The sequence below is a fragment of the Colias eurytheme genome, chromosome 27 (genome assembly GCF_061535395.1).
Source record: "Colias eurytheme isolate Ceu_HAF_F1 chromosome 27, ilColEury1 Martin Lab GWU primary, whole genome shotgun sequence".
In the NCBI taxonomy this organism is placed as follows: domain Eukaryota; kingdom Metazoa; phylum Arthropoda; class Insecta; order Lepidoptera; family Pieridae; genus Colias; species Colias eurytheme.
Window position 1 is genome coordinate 6,322,999 of NC_143006.1, and position 21,366 is coordinate 6,344,364.

Below are 21,366 nucleotides of genomic sequence, written 5' to 3' on the forward strand. Positions count from 1 at the left end.
GGTACATATTTACGTATTCTCTCAAAAAGAACTATCCTCGTACTTCAAGGATAATATAAATAAGAATTAATGAAATCGGTTCAGCCATTCTCGATTCATTTTTATTACACATATTATTTGAACTAAATTTTAAATAGTGGTTTAATTGATTTAACTAAAAATAACAATACCTATTTTAAAAATCCTATGTCTTTTCCTATTAACAGAGGCTTTTTCTTTTTTTCCCGGATCCTTTGGGTGAATCCAGGCAAAGCGGCTTATTAGGCAGATTATATGGATTTTTGTGAAGTCATAATTAGCATCTACTTCCTACTGTATATGACCGCCTCCATGGTACAGTGGTTGACGCGTGAGCGTAGCACCGAGGGGTCCTGGGTTCGATTCCCGGTGGAGACGAAGAAAAAAAAATGTCTCGGTCTGGTAGGACACAGAAGGCTGATCACCAACTTGTCCCTAAAGAAAATCGATCAGTGAAACAGATGTATAATGCATCTGCCCCTTACCCGACTAGGGGACATGGGACTTCACTATTTTTTCCTACTGTATATACAGTGTGGAAATTTTCGATGGGCCCTGGAGGGAAAGTACTTGAAATACTGAAGATAGGGAATTTTACTAAAACGAAACATTCATTCATTTTTAAAAAGATATAGAACTGCATTCATAGATTTTACTACTTGAATACTATCCCAGTTTTATTAACCGACTTCAAAAAAAAAAGGAGGAGGTTATCAATTCAGCCGGTATGTTTTTTTTTTTTTTTTTATGTATGTACACCGATTACTCCGAGGTTTCTGAACCGATTTACGTGATTCTTTTTTTGTTCGATGCGGGATGGTGTCGAATTGGTCCCATAAAAATTTTATTCGGATAGGCCCAGTAGTTTTTATTTTATGAGCATTTTTGTCTGTATTTGTAAATGTTGCAAGTGCAAGTTTGAAGTCGGTTGTTTTTAACGCAGTTATCACTTGTAAAAACTGATAACAACTACTTTACTAACAAAGCATGTGAATAAATAAATCCCATGAGTTGCGTCACACTCATATACCGTACTATTTGCTTGAATTTACTGTTTCTCCCATTATTAAGGTTTTTGTTTGTTATTCACGCCTTTACAAGTTTCTTTCGTTAGTCAAACATCACGACAATGTTTTGTGTAGCATCGATTTTGGAAATGATACTACTATCATATTTTTGTTGATTGGTGTTATACAATAAGTTTTATGAAGGTCCTGGATTCAATCCCGTAAAGGAAAGGTTTAAATCGTTCTTTTTTTTCAACTATCAATATAATTTTAAAAAGCTAGTATCCTTCTAGCTAGTATCCTCAGAAAAGTAGTTTTTATAGACGGTAATTGCTTCTGGAAATCATGTTTGTAATATTGTAAGATAAAAACCACATCCATCAATTTCAGAAACTCAAGCCACTTAAGAAGCCTTAGGAAACAAGCCCTAGCCCTACTAAAGTACACTAAAGGTCAAGTGATTTCGTACAACTGCGGAAGTAACCGAAAGATAGATACAAAAACATCAAAGATAGTGACGTCACGCCACACAAAACATACACCATCAGAATAAGATTAATGCTCAAAAGATACGTCACTCAAGATAATCTCACGGGAACCGCTTTCAGTTACTGAAACGTCCTGCATTTACTGTTATCTTTACTATCTATACCAATATTATAAAGCTGAAGAGTTTGTTTGTTTGAACGCGCTAATCTCGGGAGCAACTGGTCCAATTTGAAAAAAATATTTCGGCGTTAAATAGCCCATTTATCGAGGAAGGCTATATATCATCTCGCTAAGACCAACAGGAGCTTATAAAAGAGGTCGTTGATCGAATAGCTTTGTGTCCCAATTTTTATAAACATTTCATAAATACTTGGAATATGTACTTAAATTTTCCAACACCTACCATCCATCCTTTTTGCTTGCTCTGCCTTAAGAAATAGTTGCCTCAAAAACTAAAAATGCTGTCTATAATAAACATGTTTATTTTATCTTATTTTTATTTCTGTTTCTCTTAATATTTCTGATCTCTCAGAATCAAATAATCTCACCAATACCGAGAATTGGTGGAACTTTTTATGCCTCCATTATTTCAAATCTTTTTCTGTTTATAAGACCTTAATTCCTGGATTTCCGATCGAACAATAAACTTTATATAAACGGGATTATTAAATAAATTCCAGTTATATTTATAACTAGCTTTGCCTCGCGATTTTACCCGCATTACTCCGCTCCTGTTGGTCTTAGCGTGATGATATATTGCCTATAGACTTCCTCGATAAATGAGCTATCTTACACCGGAAGAATATTTGAAATCAGACCAGCCCCCCTAGTCAAGTGGCTTTCTGTTAGCGTAGCGTTCAATAGAATAGACTACGAATATATGAGATTGACGTAACCTGTAGATACGTTTATCTACAGCCTGCTAAGAGAAAGCCACTTGACTAGGGGGGCAGGAGATCCTGAGATTAGCGCGTTCAAAAAGCAAACAAACTTCAGCTTTATAATATTAGTATAGATAGGAAGTTGCAGCAAAATACTTCCACCTACATTTTTAAAAGAAAACATTTTAAGACCAGCAATGGCAAAGGAAGATTTTTCGTTCTCAAAAAATTTAATATGCAGAAACATGAGTTTAAAAATTCAAGTCACTACGTTTTGCATTAAGCTGTCGTCCTCAGATTTCCCTTAGGTTTACAAGGTAATGCCTTAGAAAGAATTAGAATGTCTGAAGAATTTTGTAACATGTTACGATTGTAGTACATTACTTTTTATATCGGTTTTTGAGGTATACATAGTATAGTTTCTTGCGGGCTCTCCATAGATACTGCTTTCCGAATCGGTGGTAAATGTTAAAATTACTACTTACTTACTAGTACTTTTCGTCCAAAATTTACATCCCTATTTAAATCAATCGAACATATTGGTTTAGTAGATATTTCTGCAAACAAACTAATTTAATCTCTTTTACAAACATTTGAAATATACCAATTATTCCGTGCATTCAGACAACATGAAATTAAATGCAAGACTGCATTGTAAGACGTACGACAGTACTCTAAATAAATACAAATGAATTATGTAGAACTTTTCAAGTGGGGACAATGTATAAGAAAGCTCCTTGAAACAGCAATTGATTTCTACAACAAAGTAGTAAGATTTATACGGAATTTCTTCCTCTTTAGATATCTGAGAAAGACCTCGTTTAATTGTGTTTTCTTTGTAAGAAAAAGGCTGCCATCAGCTCATTAATTAATAAGTATTTGGTGTGTGTAGTATTTGATGGCTTAGACCGTATATACGACTGATAATGGTTTGTCCAGATTTCCTAGTTCTTCAGTTATTCGGAACTGGGACTCAAATTTCCATTTATTGCACGCCTCATAAGCGAAGCGTTGAGGTGGGTACTACTGTCACTTCGCGCAAAACATCTGATTTTTCAAACTTATTTTGATTTATAAACTTTACAGTCTTTATGGTCAACATTCATTTAGAGGGACTTCTTTTAAAATGTTTTTAAATTGTCATGTTAAATAACAGTTTAGTAGTAGCAGTTGTGGACAAAAAAAATCCATCCAATTGAAGTTCTATATATTCTCTACATTCCTGACAAATAGAATGTATACTTCTATACTTATATTATAAACCTGAAGAGTTTATTTGTTTGAACGCGCTAATCTCAAGAACTACTGGTCCTATTTGAAAAATTATTTCAGTGTTAGATAGCCCATTTATCGAATAAAGTTATGGGTTATATATCCTCACGCTAAGACCAACAGGAGCGGAACAATGCAGGTAAAACCGCGGCACAGCTAGTCTAATATATTCTTTTTTCTTTCTTAATATATAGGTGATTCTATATTCCCTTTATAACACAACTAGCGGTCCGCCCCGGCTTCGCCCGTGGTACATATTTCGCAATAAAAGGTAGCCTATGTTCTTTCTCAGGGTCTAAAGATTGTCTGTGCGCCAAATTTCATCAAAATCGGTCCAGTAGTTTATGCGTGAAAACCATACATACATACATAATTACAAACCTTTCCTCTTTATAATATTAGTATAGATATTCATATACCTGAAGAAACTCCATATACGTATCTAAGGCAATGTGACTCTACACCAATTAAAGTTAACGGCGACCATGGGAATGAAGAACAATAGTATTCGTGGGAGAAATGTATGGGAAATATGATGGATTTCAAGATATGTTACAGTTCTGCTAATGATTCTCGGATTTTGTTTTCTTATAAATATGGAAAAAAAACGTCTCTTCTAGCTATTGCTAGTAATATTATACGAAAGATTTTACTAGGTTTTTGTTAATTCGGAACAATATTTGACTTCTTTTTTAACACGTCCTTAAGCTTCACCTGCATGATTGTATATAACTGACTCCTTTACTCGATTTTGCCCATTTTAAATGGACAGATTTAATTCAAACTTTGTACACTTTCCAAGGATCAGTGACAATGCAATATATTCACGCGTGTTTTTAAAACTAATTTTAGTATTATTATCTACTGTTAGAAGACAAGCAACATTTTACCGAGTAGCAAAATCTGTTTTATTTTTCGGGTCAATTCAGACGAAATCGGTACAAGCGACAAGTTTTTGCCATTGTCTTTATTGTGAATAGACATACTTAAAGTACCATTAAAACAGGAAAATTTATAGTTTATCCTTATTAAGAAATTGATATAAGAGAAAACAATAGAGTTTTATTTTGTTACCTGCTTCGATCAAGAAAAATATTTTTATTCCAGAAATAACAAACGCACAAACAAAGACTGGGAGTTCGAAACGAAAACGGGAAAGTATCTAACAGAAAACCTAAGTAAACAGGTAAGAATTTTTGTTCAAAAACAGTTTAGTCGATTTGTATACATACCTACACGTATAGCATAGCTAATTCCTACTAAAATCACTACGAGGTAGTAAAAAACAAAGTCGCTTTTTCTGTCCCTGTATCCTTTAATATTTAAAACTACGCAATGGATTTTGATGTGTTTTTTTAATGGATAGAGTGATTCAAGAGGAAGGTTTTAGTATATAATTATTATAAATTTGAAAGTTATTGTCTATCCTTCTGTCTGTCTCTTTTTCACGCCTAAACTATTCAACGCGGGCGAAACCACGGGCAAAATACATAGCTAGTTTATAATAATATAGCTAGTTTAAAATAATACAACTAGAGTTCTATAAATGTACAAAATGCCCAAACTAATCTTAACCCCATCAAACATTTAACCACATAATTAATCGTAAATTTCCTTTGAAAACGTTAAAACTCATCACCTAATGGTTCCATATAATATTCGCATAAAGGATTCCCAATTCCCTAATGCAATAATTCATTTTGCGTCCTTTCACCGAATTAATAGCACTTACAGCGAAATGCAGGCGATTGTTCCGTTTAACTGAGTTAGAAAAAGAGGTATTGTCTCGTACATTTATGTTTATTATAGTGTAAAATGTATTTCTTTTAAAAGTAGATAGTTATTACTAAAATCTAAACGATACTGAAAAAAGCTTTACTCGCTTAAAATTTATCATAACACGATCAATAAATTCAGATGACAATATTTATAATTTACTTTTCTTGTTATATTCTGTCTATTTACCCAAATTATTCAAGATTTTTATTTGTATCTTTATACACAAAAACTGCTTAACCGATTTGGACAAATTTTCATTAGAAGAAAGCTACATTATGTTTATAATGTAACAACAAGTAACATAACTATAATATTTAGTTTTGACCTACACGGAGCAGGGTAGAGCGACTAGTATAGCAAGATCGATGCATCTAAGTATGTAGTTTAACAACACCATACATTTAGAACATTCCACCTATACGCAAATTCCCAGCAGAAAAATAAGAATTCACACAAAAACTCGCAAATTAAATATGAAACGTCGTAATCCTATAATCGTATCACCATACCATATTTTTTTAATAACCCGAATAACCGTTTATTTCTCGTATAATTCTGTAAATGTTCGCTGGGACAATAAAGATGTAAATTATTATACTTTTTATATTTCCCTATCAAATGTTTCGCGTGAATGGCCCGCTTTATTTAGAGGTTTTATTGGGTTGCCCTGTGTGGTGTTTATAGAAATTATGCATAATCGTCGTATTAATAAGGGTTAAAAGGTCGAATTTAAATATTTTAGGGCCGATTTTTCAATCCTTGGCTAAAATTTATCCGTCCAATAAAGTATTACACGACTATAATAAAATGTCACCTGTAAACTGTCAAATACGGACAATTAGAATAGATTTTTGAAATGGTAGTTTAATACGGTATTCGATGAATAAGTTTTAACCAAGGATTGAAAAATCAGCCCTTAGAAGCTTTAATTGTCAGAACAGATATAGAAATATAAGCTGGTAAGAAATTCTGTAGCAGCTCCATTCAAGATTAATTTAAATTATTACTATTATTGATTACTTAATAATTATTATTTAAACGTAATTCCTTAATCCATTATTCTCTATTAAAAAGAAACTTGACAGCTCATTCGACACATTTTGAAAAAAGAATAGAACGTGGCGCCAAAACTACGTGTTTTTTTTTTCATAATGTCATTGTCACTGTCAACTACAAAAAAGCTTTAAAAAATGTTAATTCACATTTATAAACAAAATTCTTACACATTTATCCCAAAAAGACTATTAAACTATAAATTGTACAATATCACTATTATTTATACGAAAAGACATCAATTTCTAACAATGGAGCCGTATAGCGTTCAGTGCTGCCATTTATTGTGATACAACGATACCTTAAACATTCTGGTAACATTTCATTTTGTACACGTTATTTTTTTTAATTTTTGGCAAGTGTACAATGGCCTTTATGTGTTTATAATGCAAATTATGGACTAATGTGACTGTTTATTATTTTTTGAGTTATTATGTAAGAAATTTTGGAGCATAATTTACGTGATAGTTCTAGATAAATCTTTACCAATATTTTTACAATATAAGGTATTTTTTATACAAATGTGTAAATACATCTTCTTATATATAAAATTCTCGTGTCACAATGTTAGTCTGCATACTCCTCCGAAACGGGTGGACCGATTCTCATGAAATTTTCTGTGCATATCGGGTAAGTCTGAGAATCGGCCAACATCTATTTTTCATATGTACCACGGGCGAAGCCGGGGCGGACCGCTAGTTATTTTATAATTAAACATGTCATTTTATGCAGAATATAAATTCATGCTCTATATAAATGAAACAGATTTTAGTGCCTTGAGAGTAAAATTTCAAGGTCGTGTAATGGCAATACCGTCTTGTCATGGAGTAAGGCGACGATTTTGGTATCTTTGAATCTTGTCAAAGAAGTTTCACTTCTGACACACACGCTCTTTTTTTTATAATCGAAACATCGAATAATTATTTTAAACAGATAATCAATTTTTACTTTCTTATTACTTTTTTTAGAAGTTTTCACAATAGCTGACTAAAACATGCTATTTAATTTGAAACAGATAAAAGGCAAGTACCGTGAAATACAGACTAATAGTCGTTCAGAGCGCACCACGGTCAATGGTCGTGATTAATAGATTTTAGTTTTATTTAGCTCTAATTGTTGTAATAAAATTGTATTGGAAAGTGTTGTTTTCTTGTTAAGAGTTCAAATTATTTATCGAGACTCTTTTTATTATTGTTATAGTACTAGCTTGATCCACGGCTTCACTCGATGGGTGTCCGGATTAAATAAGTAAATATTTCAGGACAATTGTCAGACACGTCACGATCTGATCCCATACTAAGCTTTCGCTTGTGTTATGGAAACCAGATGGCTGATAAACATACATATATAATTTTAAATAAATACTTATGTAAATAATTAACACCCAGACACAGAGCAAACATTTGTGTTCATCACACAAATATTTGCCCCGGGTGGGATTCGAACCCTCGACCTCTGGCTTGGAAGGCAGGGCCACTACCAACCAAGCTAACCGGCCAGTCAAATGTTAAATGTCTATAAGGTTCTAAGTAACAAATTTCTTACAGAACATACTGAAAACTTTAAAATGGCTGGTAACCTACAAGATCACCTACTGTTATACCCATGCCTTCATAAACTTCATTTTATATTTCTTCGAGAAATCTTTACAATATTGTAAACCAAAGAAAGCCTTAATAACTTTCTTTGACGAGATAATTCTACGTTAATTAAAACCTGAGAGCAGACGACGCGATAAAATAGTAATATAAAAGATGATGAAAAAACGAATTATACAAATCTAATAATATTATTAATGTGAAAGTCTATGTGTATGTTTGTTGATGACTAAAATAATGTACTGGTTTTTATGAAATTTAGAATAGAAATAGTTGATCCAAGTTTAAATAAAAGCTTTATTTTTATCAAAACGATAATCTCCACATAATCTAAAAATTAGGAATAGGTGATGATAGTTGCCCGTGATTTTGTCGAGTGAAACCATGGAGCACAGCTAGTGTTTTTATATATTTATATGTATTTCATATAAATATTGATAGACACATAATATGTAGGTATACCTATCATAAATCTTTAATACACACAAGCATAACTAAATCTACAGAATTCACGGAACCCATAACCGAAATAGTCAAAACTATGAAAAAGTCACAAAGCGTGCCGCGTTCCCAAACTAGTATATTAATATAATCTCACATGAAACAGTACTAACTCAACCCAACTGAACTCAATTCAGGAGTTCCTCAATGAAATTTAATGTAGAAATTGTGATAGTTGCGAAATTGGAATAGTTTCAAAGAGTCAAAGGCGTGGACATGCAGGATTAATTATTAAGTCATTGCCGTTTCGGCGGTTACCGAGTTATGAATGGACACACAAAATTATTAATATTTAATTAAAAACAGATTATCCACATGCAATAGGTCAAACTGAAACTTATTTATTCAATTATCAAAATTTCAATCGTCTTTGGTTCGAGAAATTATTAAGTAATTCACTACATAATATAAAACAAATTCGCTTTCTCTATCCCTATATCTCTATGTATAATTAAAACTTTAAAACTACGCAACAGATTTTGATGTTTTTTTTTTATAGATAAGTTCAAGTGGAAGGTTTAAGTTATAATTTATTAGATTTTAGGCAAAGCGGGCGAAGCCGCGGACGGAGAGCTAGCTAGTCAGACACAAAATGACACGTTTAAAATCCGTTAAAATTCAACACAGTTGCTCGAATAAAAACACATATTTCGTAATAAACGAAATACATTTGTCTTTTAACACAATCATTTATGGAAAGTGCTAGAAATTTAAATTATCACCTCCTTATAAAAAAACTTTTCACGTGCCTTTCACCCCTTTATATGGCACCTAACGTCACTAAATTGTTTAACACGTTTAAAAACATTAAAATGGATGCTATAGTATAAACTGGTTTCCGAACGAAATAATTTTTGTGTCATAACAATTCAAAAAAGATTTTAAAAAGTCTAGTTGGATAAATCAATACGAATATTATTATCATCAAAATCATCATCACCATGTTTATTCCCACTACCAGGAACACATACATCACAAGATAGTTAATTCCAATTCTTACTGATCTTAAAACTGCTTGAACTCAAGTTATATTTAACAATTAATATTATAAATGTGAAAGTTTGTATGGATGTATGGATGTTTGTTACTCATTCACGTAAAAACTACTGAACTGATTACAATGAAATTTAGCACACATATAGAGGGTAACTTGGATTAACACATCGGATAGGTTTTATCCCGGAAATCCCACGGGAACGGGAACTATGCGGGTTTTCTTTAAAAAACGCAGGCGAAGCCGCGGGCGGAAATCTAGTTTAACAATATAACGAGCATAAAGCAAATGCCTGAATTCCAAACTTTAAACGAGTACAACTCATAATAAGCAATTGAAGTATCGCATATCATTGGTTTTGTTAAACTTATTCAAAAGTTTTAATTCAACTGGTTTTATCAATATGGCGTATACAAATAATCGAGAAGGTTTAAAATAGACTTTGTGCTATTGGCGTTCAAAATCAAATTTATTTATATCTAGATATCTTTTGAATCGTCGTAGAAATTATTAGGTTCGGAAACCAGTTTTATCTATACTAATATTATAAAGCTGAACAGTTTGTTTGTTTGTTTGAACGCGCTTATCTCGGGAACTACTGGTCCGATTTGAAAAATTGTTGCAGTGTTAGATAGCGAGGAAGGCTATATAATATCATTGCGCTAAGACTAACAGGAGCGGAGCACTGCGTGTAAAACCACGGAGCACAGCTAGTTAGTACATAAAATTTAAATGCAGTTATTTCTTGGCTTCGAAATTTTCATCAAAAAGTTCTATTGTTATGAATCAACATTGACAGATTAACTAGCAAAAACAGACCGACAAAAAATTTTGAAACAAACACAGAAAGTGCATGGAAGAAATCATCGAGAAGAAGATTTAAAATTAGATATTGTGTTTCTGACACTGAAATCTATACTAATATTATAAAGCTGAACAGTTTGTTTGTTTGTTTGAACGCGCTTATCTCGGGAACTACTGGTCCGATTTGAAAAATTGTTGCAGTGTTAGATAGCGAGGAAGGCTATATATCATTGCGCTAAGACTAACAGGAGCGGAGCACTGCGTGTAAAACCACGGAGCACAGCTAGTTAGTACATAAAATTTAAATGCAGTTATTTCTTGGCTTCGAAATTTTCATCAAAAAGTTCTATTGTTATGAATCAACATTGACAGATTAACTAGCAAAAACAGACCGACAAAAAATTTTGAAACAAACACAGAAAGTGCATGGAAGAAATCATCGTACAGGACATTTGTTACAGGTTTCTTCCTCAGAAACTTGTCGAATTTAAGCCCTAGATTGTAATCTAGAGTTTCCTACTCTAAACTCCACTCTAAGCCCTACAGCTTACGAATCATTTAACCCTTACCTATAAACGAAAATAACTGCCGTTTGTGCCCATTCTATAAATATTTTAAAAGGGTAAGATAAGTTGGGAGGGTTTTGCAAATTTTATACACGAAATTGCGAGTGAGCGAGACCGTTTAGAGCGGGATGGGAGATGGGATGTTTGAATTCATTGTTATTGGGTAATCTAGTGTTAAGGCACGGTGCGTAGCGTCAGCAAAACAGTCGATATTTTTTTGTTTTTTGGCAGTTGTCGATTCAGTTTAATTGACGTCGAATAAAGGTAGTATATTTATTACAAAAATGTGGCCATAGCCATAGTATAAAACTATAACTTTTTTAACAATAATTGGCGCTCAAGTAGTTATTGTTTTGATTCGTTATTTAAACAAACAAATTTGTTTTATAACTTTATTGTTGTTTTTATACTTCTTGGATGTTAAATGTATGATCATGTTAGATATGTTTGAAAAATAATGTGAGTATTACAAGAAATAATCATGAAATTAAAACATTTAAACACAGAAACTTTTAATTTTTGAATGTTACCTATCATGTTAATTAGTTAACATTTTTACACTAGATTTAATAAAGTACTAGATATACAAATAATATTTAGCATTGAAGTTTTGAAACGATGGTTTCTCACAATATTATTTCAAAAAAGACATCGTCAAATTAACAAATAGATTTTTATATACAAAAAAAAACAGTATTTAATATGCTGACCGTACCAGTTACCTGGTTTTGCTATCGCGGCTATTTGAGAAAAAGTAAAGCTTTACATAAAGGTGAAATATATCAGAAAACAACTCCTTACAAAGAAAAAAGTTTTTACAGGAAAAGAAAAATGGCGATTGGTGTTATAAATTGTCTCTAATTTTATTATGCGGGGGTAAATTCTGAGCTCAACCAACTGGTACACCGATATTCAATTTTTATAGAGTAAATGGGAGTGTTACTTGTTACGCCTGAATTGCTGAACAGATTTTGATAAAACTTAGAACTTTTGGTGGGAACACAAAACGAGAAAAAGACTTTATGTACCTAATGTGTGTATGTTTTTCAAAACAATTTATGTCAGTAATTTAATTTAATTCAAAAACGCTAGCAAGTGCTCAACACATCGGATCGAAATCATCGAAAAACGAAATAAAAATTCTTGAAATTTTATACCTACACTACAACTACAAAGCTGAAGAGTTTGTTTGTTTGAACGCGCTAATCTCGGAAACTACTGGTCCGATTTGAAAAATTCCTTCAGTGTTAGTTAGATAGCCCATTCATCGAGAAAGGCTATATAATATAGGCTATATATCATCACGCTAAGAACAGGAGCGGAGCACTGCGAGTTTCCAATAAAAGTCACCAAACTTATGTGAATACGTGAAAAACATTTGTTATTAATCACTACATAGTATAAAACAAAGTCGCTTTCTCTGTCCCTATGTCCCTATGTATGCTTAAATCTTTAAAACTACGCAACGGATTTTGATGCGGTTTTTTTTTTAATAGATAGAGTGATTCACGAGGAAGGTTTTGTTATGTTATGTTATATAATTTATTATGTTTTAGACAAAGCGGGCGAAGCCGCGGGCGGAAAGCTAGTAAAATAATATATCATTATTAAATCGTACTTTTACTTTCTTCCACAATTCCATTGAATAAACTTATTTGCCGAGAATACAGTTGCTTCTAAGTTGTGCAATTACATAACATATACTAACTTGATCTAACTTTAAACTACACAATAGCAGAACTTAGAAAGAAGACGGGACAAAGAATTTATTTACTTTTAACATTAGCTTTATCTTCTATCTTTGTAAACCAATGTTAGATACTATTTACTTTGGAAGCTTGAAATCTAGACATGTAGGTACATAGTCATATGGTTTAGGGGTTAAACTTATAGTACATAGAGAAGATTCGATATCACTATGACTTTTGAAATAATAAAATGGACTTAGTTGCTTTAATTATAAAATAATAAATATAAACTACAAGACAGCCGACAGGCTACGTATAACATGAAATAATTCAGATTTTATTAAATAACAAAATAAAAGAATTCCAAAACTAGTTCCCTAAAATGAGGCAAAACCGCGATTCAAACAATGTTTCCATGAAAGCAAACAATACTAAGGGTAAGAAATGCTTATTGCTTATTGGATACGGAACCAAAGAATTTGAATAAAAGGATCTCGTAAAGTAGTCGCGGTCCTATTATTGCGTTTGGTAGGGATGGGCTGATTTATCGATAGTTTAAAGTGATCGATACTTTAATGTGAATTACATTGTCGAAAAAGACGTGTAGCACTCGAGGACTGCCGCGGTAAAGCTATTGTATAGCATGCCTTCAAGCCACACCTCCGTGCCCGTCGGAGTGGGGAGCGTGAGGTTTTTTCGTTACGGAATTTCTGGATTCGGTCCCCACGCTCAAGGCCCGCGATAGAAGCTATGCAATAGCTTAATAATTTACACAGAAGTAAAAGAACCAACTAGATATTAACTGTTTTAGTTAAGTTTAAAAAGTGCCACATTTTGGAAAGAAATTGAAATTGCTAACGTGACATTGTAATTTGTAACTGATGTGATGACTACTGGTATTTTGAAGGTTTTATTGTTACGTAGCACAATGCAAGATTCTTTCAAATACCTACAATTTGTTCTAATCTTTTGGGTACAATATTCATATCAAAGAAAAAATTTCAAGTGATTAAATTCTTTTTAGATAATAAATAGCGCATGTCCGACCAGAAATACACATGAAATAGTTCTGAAGCGTAAATATAAACCATCAAAACCTGAGTATAACAATTTTGAATATATTGCAAATAAACAATGTGTCTCGTAAAAAATACGAACCACATCAAACGTAAACGTACTTTCCATCGCAACAATTTATCGACACATCCCACCCCTAGCGAACCTATCACGTCTTTGCTCATAAACTCAGAATATCTGACCTCCGATTGATAGCGGGTTAGACCCATAACCTTTGAGTCTTTCCGTTTATTTCGCTGACCTTTCCACACTTCCAAACTATTACGATTTATTTGAAGAATATTGAATTTTGTCATAATTTTGTAGTAATCTTCTTTTTTATTGGTTACTAGCTTACCGCCCGCGGCTTCGCCCGCTTTGTCTAAAACCTAATAAATTATATACTAAAACCTTCCTCTTGAATCACTCTAACTATTAAAAAAAACCGCATCAAAATCCGTTGCGTAGTTTTAAAGATTTAAGCATACAAAGGGACATAGGGACAGAGAAAGCGACTTTGTTTTATACTATGTAGTGATATTCGTGTGACGTCATATGTATTGCATTAATTTGTTTTCAGTTCATAATATTATTATTTTCAAGTTTCAACTATAGTTTTTTTAATTACTTACATAATATCAAATATTTCTTTTGTATCTTTTTATCGATATATTTAATATGCATCTAAATTTATTTTAATACAAGCTGTTCCCCGCGGTTTCACCCGCATTGCTCCGCTCCTGTTTGTCTTAGCGTGATGATGTATAGCCTATAGCCTTCCTCGATAACTGGGCTATCTAACACCGAAAGATTTTTTCAAATCGGACCAGTAGTTCCCGAGATTAGCGCGTTCAAACAAACAAACAAACTCTTCAGCTTTAAAATATTAGTATAGATAGGATAGTATAATACCCAACCCTTCTATTTATAACAATCCTACGAAAACTATTAAAAATAATATTAAACTCCATCTAACAAGTTTACATGTAACATAGACCCAATATGAAACACAAAGAAAAACACAAAATGTCAGATGTGCGCAACATTTTGTGACATCGCCATTTTTTATTTATTCCTAACAAACGTTTGTACACGTTTAAATTAATGCACTCGTTGTTAGCCCGACTCCGTTTGTCTAGAAGCAACGTACAAACAGACGAGATGTAATTATGTATATTAATGGCGTCTGGCTTGCGAAACACCGTTTATATAGTAGAGTAATTGAATTGTGCTTTTGTTTTTTTAAAGAACTTGGAATCGTATGGGGCTTTGTTTTGGGAGATACAGGTTATAAAATGAAGCAAATTATATTTTGATTTTTGTTATTCTGGGCAGTAAAAATAAAGAGGCATAGGTTATAATAATATATTAGATATTATGTAGTACAAATTGTTACAGTAATTTAACCTACAGACTACGTTATATGTATTTCTATTCGGATACAAATATTTATATCATAACCATCATGTTTTTGCTTTGCTTCCAAATAGTTGATTCTTGGGGCCCCTGTTTACGCAACACTTTTCCGGGGCCTTTATTTTCACTACCTTTAGCTCCGGGGCCCTAAAATTAGGTTAACCGCAACTAAAAACGCAATAACACTTAAAGAAAGACGTTAAAAGCGAACGTTAGCGGTGGAATATCTGTGTTCCCGGTTAATATTCTTAATTCTTTTTTCCCGGGAACTCTTAATTATCCAATGTTTTCGGAACCGAGTTTGCATTAAAAATTAATTGCGGCTCTCTTTGATATTACTCGAGGTGAATGTTTTAAATGTTGTTTTCGGCTTGTGTGGGATATTTCGTGAAAATTATGGCGATCTTATTTATCTAGTTGACGAGTTTAAATGAGTATAAATATAGTGGATGTAGCTGATGAAATGTGTCTGTAAATAAATACGAATGAATAATCAGTAATTAATAAATGAATTTTATATGTGCTGGAAGTTGTTTCATTTCCAAAGAATTTGACGCACACAATTACCTAAGTTACGAGTGACATGTAGTTTTATCTGTCAAATACGAAATAGGACAGCAATTATGTATGTCCTGTATTTAAGAATCTAGACCGTAAGCAATTATATATTCTAGAAAGTAGGTATATATAAAGCAGTAGATATATTTAAACAAAATTCTACTCACACATATAAAACGACGCGTTCTTTCATATAAATTTTTTTTAATTGATCAACTTTGGCAAATTTCTCACGATAAATTAATCCAGATAAACCAACCTTAAGTCCTGCTTAAAAAAGGTTTGCTACCCCTTATCCCCTAACAAACTACATGTACTTACAAATAACAGTCAGCGTCGCGTTCGCCCGTATCACCTTGTGCATCTGAGCCGGTCCAACTTGGCACTGATATTCAGCGTCGTCCTCCAGAGTTACGTTCACGATCCGAAGGTTGTATACCCCGTGGCGGCGGTCCCCGAACATTGTGTAGCGCGGGTACCCCGGTATTATTGAGGAGAATCCTGGAAAATTGAATTGTATTAATATCACTACATAGTATAAAACAAAGTCACTTTTTCTGTGCCTATGTCCCTATGTATGCTTAAATCTTTAAAACTACGCAACGGATTTTGAAGCGGTTTTTTGTAATAGATAGAGTGATTCAAGAGGAAGGTTTTAGTATATAATTTATTAGGTTTTAGACAAAGCGGGCGAAGCCGCGGGCAGAAAGCTAGTAACGTATAAATGTAAATACTTCGGTCAACATATTCTTCGATTAAAATGGAGATGGGCAGGACACAACCAAAGGCAAAAAGATAACCTACATATTTCAAAAGCGATTCATTCATGATAATATTTGTTTCATATTTATCATTAAAATATGTAAGTATGAATGAAGATACCTAAATATTTATTTTATACTAGCGGTCCGCCCCGGCTTCGCCCGTGGTACATGTTTACGTTTTCTCTTCATAAGAACCATCCTCGTACTTCAAGGAATATAATAAAAAAAGAATTATCGAAATCGGTTCAGCCGTTCTCGAGTTATGCGCTTACCAACACATTTTGCGATTCATTTTTATATATAAGATTAATATTCTTATATATTATATATAAGAATAATTTATAATCAAGCATGAATACATATTTCAATAAAACAAAGTAATATTTTATTTATTTTGCGATTCAACATTAATTTTAATTAAATACTGTTCACAGTCATAAATAAAGCTTTTTACGAAAAAGGTCACTGACCTTCTTACTACTAAAAGTAACTAACTACACAATAATAATAAACAGTTATCTGGAATAGACTATGACTCATAGTTAACTCTAAGGACTGTTTTCACAGCATCTTGATATGTTCTGTTCAGTATATGTACATATTACATTATCTGTTATTTTAATTGATGGACAAAATAATAAAGTATGAAAATTTACGCCAAAAAATGTCAAACAATCAGAGATATCAGCAGGCGATGAAACCATCCTAAGTCTAAATAGCTCATATTTATTGCTGTTCCTAAAATAATCACGTAAATCGTATAAAAAACCACGTAACCATTCACAAACATAAAAAAACCACCTTCATTTGTTCGAAAGTCGCTGAAAAACCCTAATAACTACATAGCGTTCTTCTTGCCATTAAAAAAAAAAAAAAACTACATAGCGATTTCGTTTGTTCGAACGTCGGTTAAAGCCCCTAATAACTACATAGAGTTCTCGTTTTATCGACCTACTTAAAATACCCATAAAACAACATAAAACTGGTAATCTAGTGCACAAATAAAAACTGAAAAACTTCAGCTATAAATTCCTCTGCAGCGAATTAACACTACTCAATCGCAAGTCAAATAAAAACTTAGTTCCTACTTAATGCATAAATTTAAGTTAGCGGTCTAAGTTATATGTAAATAAATATTCGAGTGCCTGTTTGTTTGTTCATGTTTTTATAGAATGCTTGGAAGTATATACAGGGTGTAATCGTTAAGTGTACACAGGCGATTTTTCCGTAAGTATTACAGATAACAAAAAACTTTAAACTGATATCGAAATTACTTATAACTTAACCTATTAATGAGTAAAATGACCGTAATAAATTTTTAAAAATAAATCGAGAAATATCAAAAAAATTATCTTTAAACCCTCCCATACATTGTATGAAATATGAATATCCCATATACATTTAATATGAAAGATTTTAGCTTTCTTTTTCTTTTTTGGTTTTCTACTTTAATTACTTCGCAAATTTCCGGACATTTCCCTGGCATTTTTAAGGGATTTTCCAGGCATTTTCCGCGCTCCTCCCGGACATTTTCACGCATTTTCCGGATATTTTCCGGACATTTCCACGCATTTTCCGGATATTTTCCGGACATTTTCCACGCTCCTCCCGGACATTTTCAAGCATTTTCCGGATATTTTCCAGGCATTTTTCACGGTTTTTCCGGAAATTTCCACGCATTTTCCGGATATTTTCACGCATTTCCCGGATATTTTCCGGACATTTTCACGCATTTTCCGGATATTTTCCAGGCATTTTCCGGACATTTTCACGCATTTTCCGGATATTTTCCGGACATTTTCACGCATTTTCCGGGTATTTTCCGGACATTTTCACGCATTTTCCGGATATTTTCCAGGCATTTTCCGGATATATTCCAGGCATTTTCCACGGTTTTTCCGGAAATTTCCACGCATTTTCCGGATATTTTCCGGACATTTTCACGCATTTTCCGGATATTTTCCAGGCATTTTCCGGACATTTTCACGCATTTTCCGGATATTTTCCGGACATTTTCACGCATTTTCCGGATATTTTCCAGGCGCATTTTCCGGATATTTTCCAGGCATTTTCCACGGTTTTTCCGGATATTTTCACGCATTTTCCGGACATTTTCACGCATTTTCCGGATATTTTCCAGGCATTTTCCGGATATTTTCCAGGCATTTTCCACGGTTTTTCCGGATATTTTCACGCATTTTCCGGACATTTTCACGCATTTTCCGGATATTTTCCAGGCATTTTCCAGGGATTTACCGGATATTTTCCGAGCATTTCCCAGGCATTTTCCGGTTATTTTCCGAGAATTTCTCAGGCATTGTCCGGGGATTTTCCGAGCATTTCCCAGGGAATTTCCGGATGTTTTCCAGACAATTTTCCGGACATTTCCCTGGCATTTTTCGGGGATTTTCCAGGCATTTTCCAGATATTTTCCGGACATTTTCACGCATTTTCCGGATATTTTCCAGGGATTTCCCGGAAATTTCCACGAATTTTCCGGATATTTTCCAGACATTTTCCAGACATTTCCCAGGCTATTTCCGGTTATTTTCCGGGAATAACCCAGGCATTTTCCGGGGATTTTCCTACCATTTCCCGGGGATTTTCCGGACATTTTCCAGACATTTACAGGCTATGTCAGGGAAATATTTCTCGATTTATTTTTAAAAATTTATTACGGCCATTTTACACATTAGGTTAAGTACTTTCGATATCAGTTTAAAGTTTTTTGTTATCTGTAATACTTTCGGAATAATCGCCTGTGCACACTTAGCGATTACACCCTGTATATGGTAGTTGATTTGATATTTTTTATGGCATTCAAATGCTTTATAAATACATATATTTTTAAAGAAAAAAAATTGAATACGAGGCGGGATACGAACCCGCGTCTTCCGCACCTATTAGGATCTTTGCATTCGCCATACATATTGTTATTATTTATTACATGCCATGAAGCCTATTTTACTGGCCAAATATGTAACTCATTTTTAAAATTTTTGAAGTGAAACTTCTTTATCGGGGTTGGAAAAAAGTTTAGTGTAACATTTTTTGTTACGCGTGACATTTTTCCGTTACGCGCCATCTTTTTCTTATCCCTACCACGCGTGATTCGACGTATTTCTGTAAATTATTTTTTGAAATATAAGGTCATAAAGAAGTTTCACTTCTTACGTGTGTACACTAGTACACATACACATTTTTTTAACATATAAGTCGAGTAGTTTTTAATTTAAATATTAATGAACAAACATACAAAAAATACTTCTATAGAATTACATAGTTTAGTTATAACCCGACCAATTATTTTAAAAGTAATTCAATTATCGATTCCTGGAATTGTAACTTTTTAAATTAATCGGATAAACTTCTATTAGGTTGATTAAAATATCCTGTAGCGAATAAATTAAGCGAATATTTAATTAAATGTAGTGAAAATTAACCTTTTGCGGATTCGAACCCTGGACTTCTGCTAATTGATACGATGAAAAGCTTTGTAATTAGATAAATCCTTTGACGTAATTTATTTAATTTGTTATCTATTTAAATATTTTTGTTGTTTTTTTTTTAATCTGTGTACATCAAATGAAACCTACGTTATCTAGTGAGTAAGAGAGTGAAGAATGTAATTACTTTTGTGACTGTATGAATTGTATTGATTGATGTATCGGTTCATTCGTTCTTGCTCATTAAAGAGACTTGCCTCTTGTTCGCAATCTGATATACACGTTGTTTTATTTTATTAATAGGTTATGGGCCCAGATCCATATAATTAGTTATCAAAAGTTGTAAAGTTATAGTTTTTAGGGTTCCGTAGCCAAAATGGCAAAAACGGAACCCTTATAGTTTCGTCATGTCCGTCTGTCCGTCTGTCCGTCTGTCCGTCTGTCACAGCCGATTTACTCGGAAACTATAAGTACTACAGTGATGAAATTTGATGGGAATATGTGTTGTATGAACCGCTACAAAAATATGACACTAAATAGTAAAAAAAAGAATTGGGGGTGGGGCCCCCCATACATGTAACTGAGGGATGAAATTTTTTTTTTCGATGTACATACCCGTGTGGGGTATCAATGGAAAGGTCTTTTAAAATGATATAAAGTTTTCTAAAAAACATTTTTCTTAAAGTGAACGGTTTTTGAGATATCAGCTCTCAAAGTCGTAAAAAGTATGTCCCCCCCCCTCTATTTTTATAACTACGGGGTATAAAATTCTAAAAAAAATAGAGGTGATGCATGCTAATTAACTCTTTCAACGATTTTTGGTTTGATCAAAGTATCTCTTATAGTTTTTGAGATAGGTTGATTTAACTGTAATTTATTATATTTGCTGCTACGGAACCCTTTGTGCGCGAGCCCGACTCGCACTTGGCCGGTTTTATTTAGTTAGCATCAGTGATTAGAGAGTGATTGCGTCATATATCACGGTTAAAAGAAAATTTTCATCCCTGTTGCACGTGGCGCGGCGTTGTGGTGTGATCAACAGATATGGCTTCAAGTACAAATTCCTTTATTGCAAATGTGCCGAAACTAAAAGGCCGAGAAAATTATAGCGAGTGGGCGTTTGCCGCTGAAAACCTATTAGTACTTGAAGGAAAATCAAAATTTGTCAAGCTTGAGGGAACCGGCGACGCCATTACGGAAGACGCTATGACGAAAGCCAAGTTGATTCTAACCATAGATCCTTCGTTATATGTACACATTAAAGATGCTAAGACTACTAAACAACTATGGCAGAAATTACAGCAGATGTTTGATGACGCGGGCTTTTCGAGAAGAATCATGTTATTGAGAAATTTAATTTCAATACGTCTCGAAACATCGGATTCAATGACAAGTTATATTACTCAAATAATAGAAACCGGGCAGAAATTATCTAGAACGGGTTTTGTGGTGAATGATGAATGGATTGGTTGTTTA

The 21,366-nt window shown here is 33.2% G+C and overlaps 1 protein-coding gene across 1 annotated transcript in view; it reads right to left on the minus strand.

Moving 5' to 3' along the window:
- Positions 1 to 21,366, minus strand: part of sns (nephrin adhesion molecule sticks and stones) — a 216,413-nt gene that overhangs the window by 154,116 nt on the left and 40,931 nt on the right. Inside the window, exon 4 of the mRNA XM_090117137.1 lies at positions 16,002 to 16,181. Coding sequence (XP_089973263.1) covers positions 16,002 to 16,181 — 180 coding nt within the window. The remainder of the gene's footprint in view (positions 1 to 16,001; positions 16,182 to 21,366) is intronic.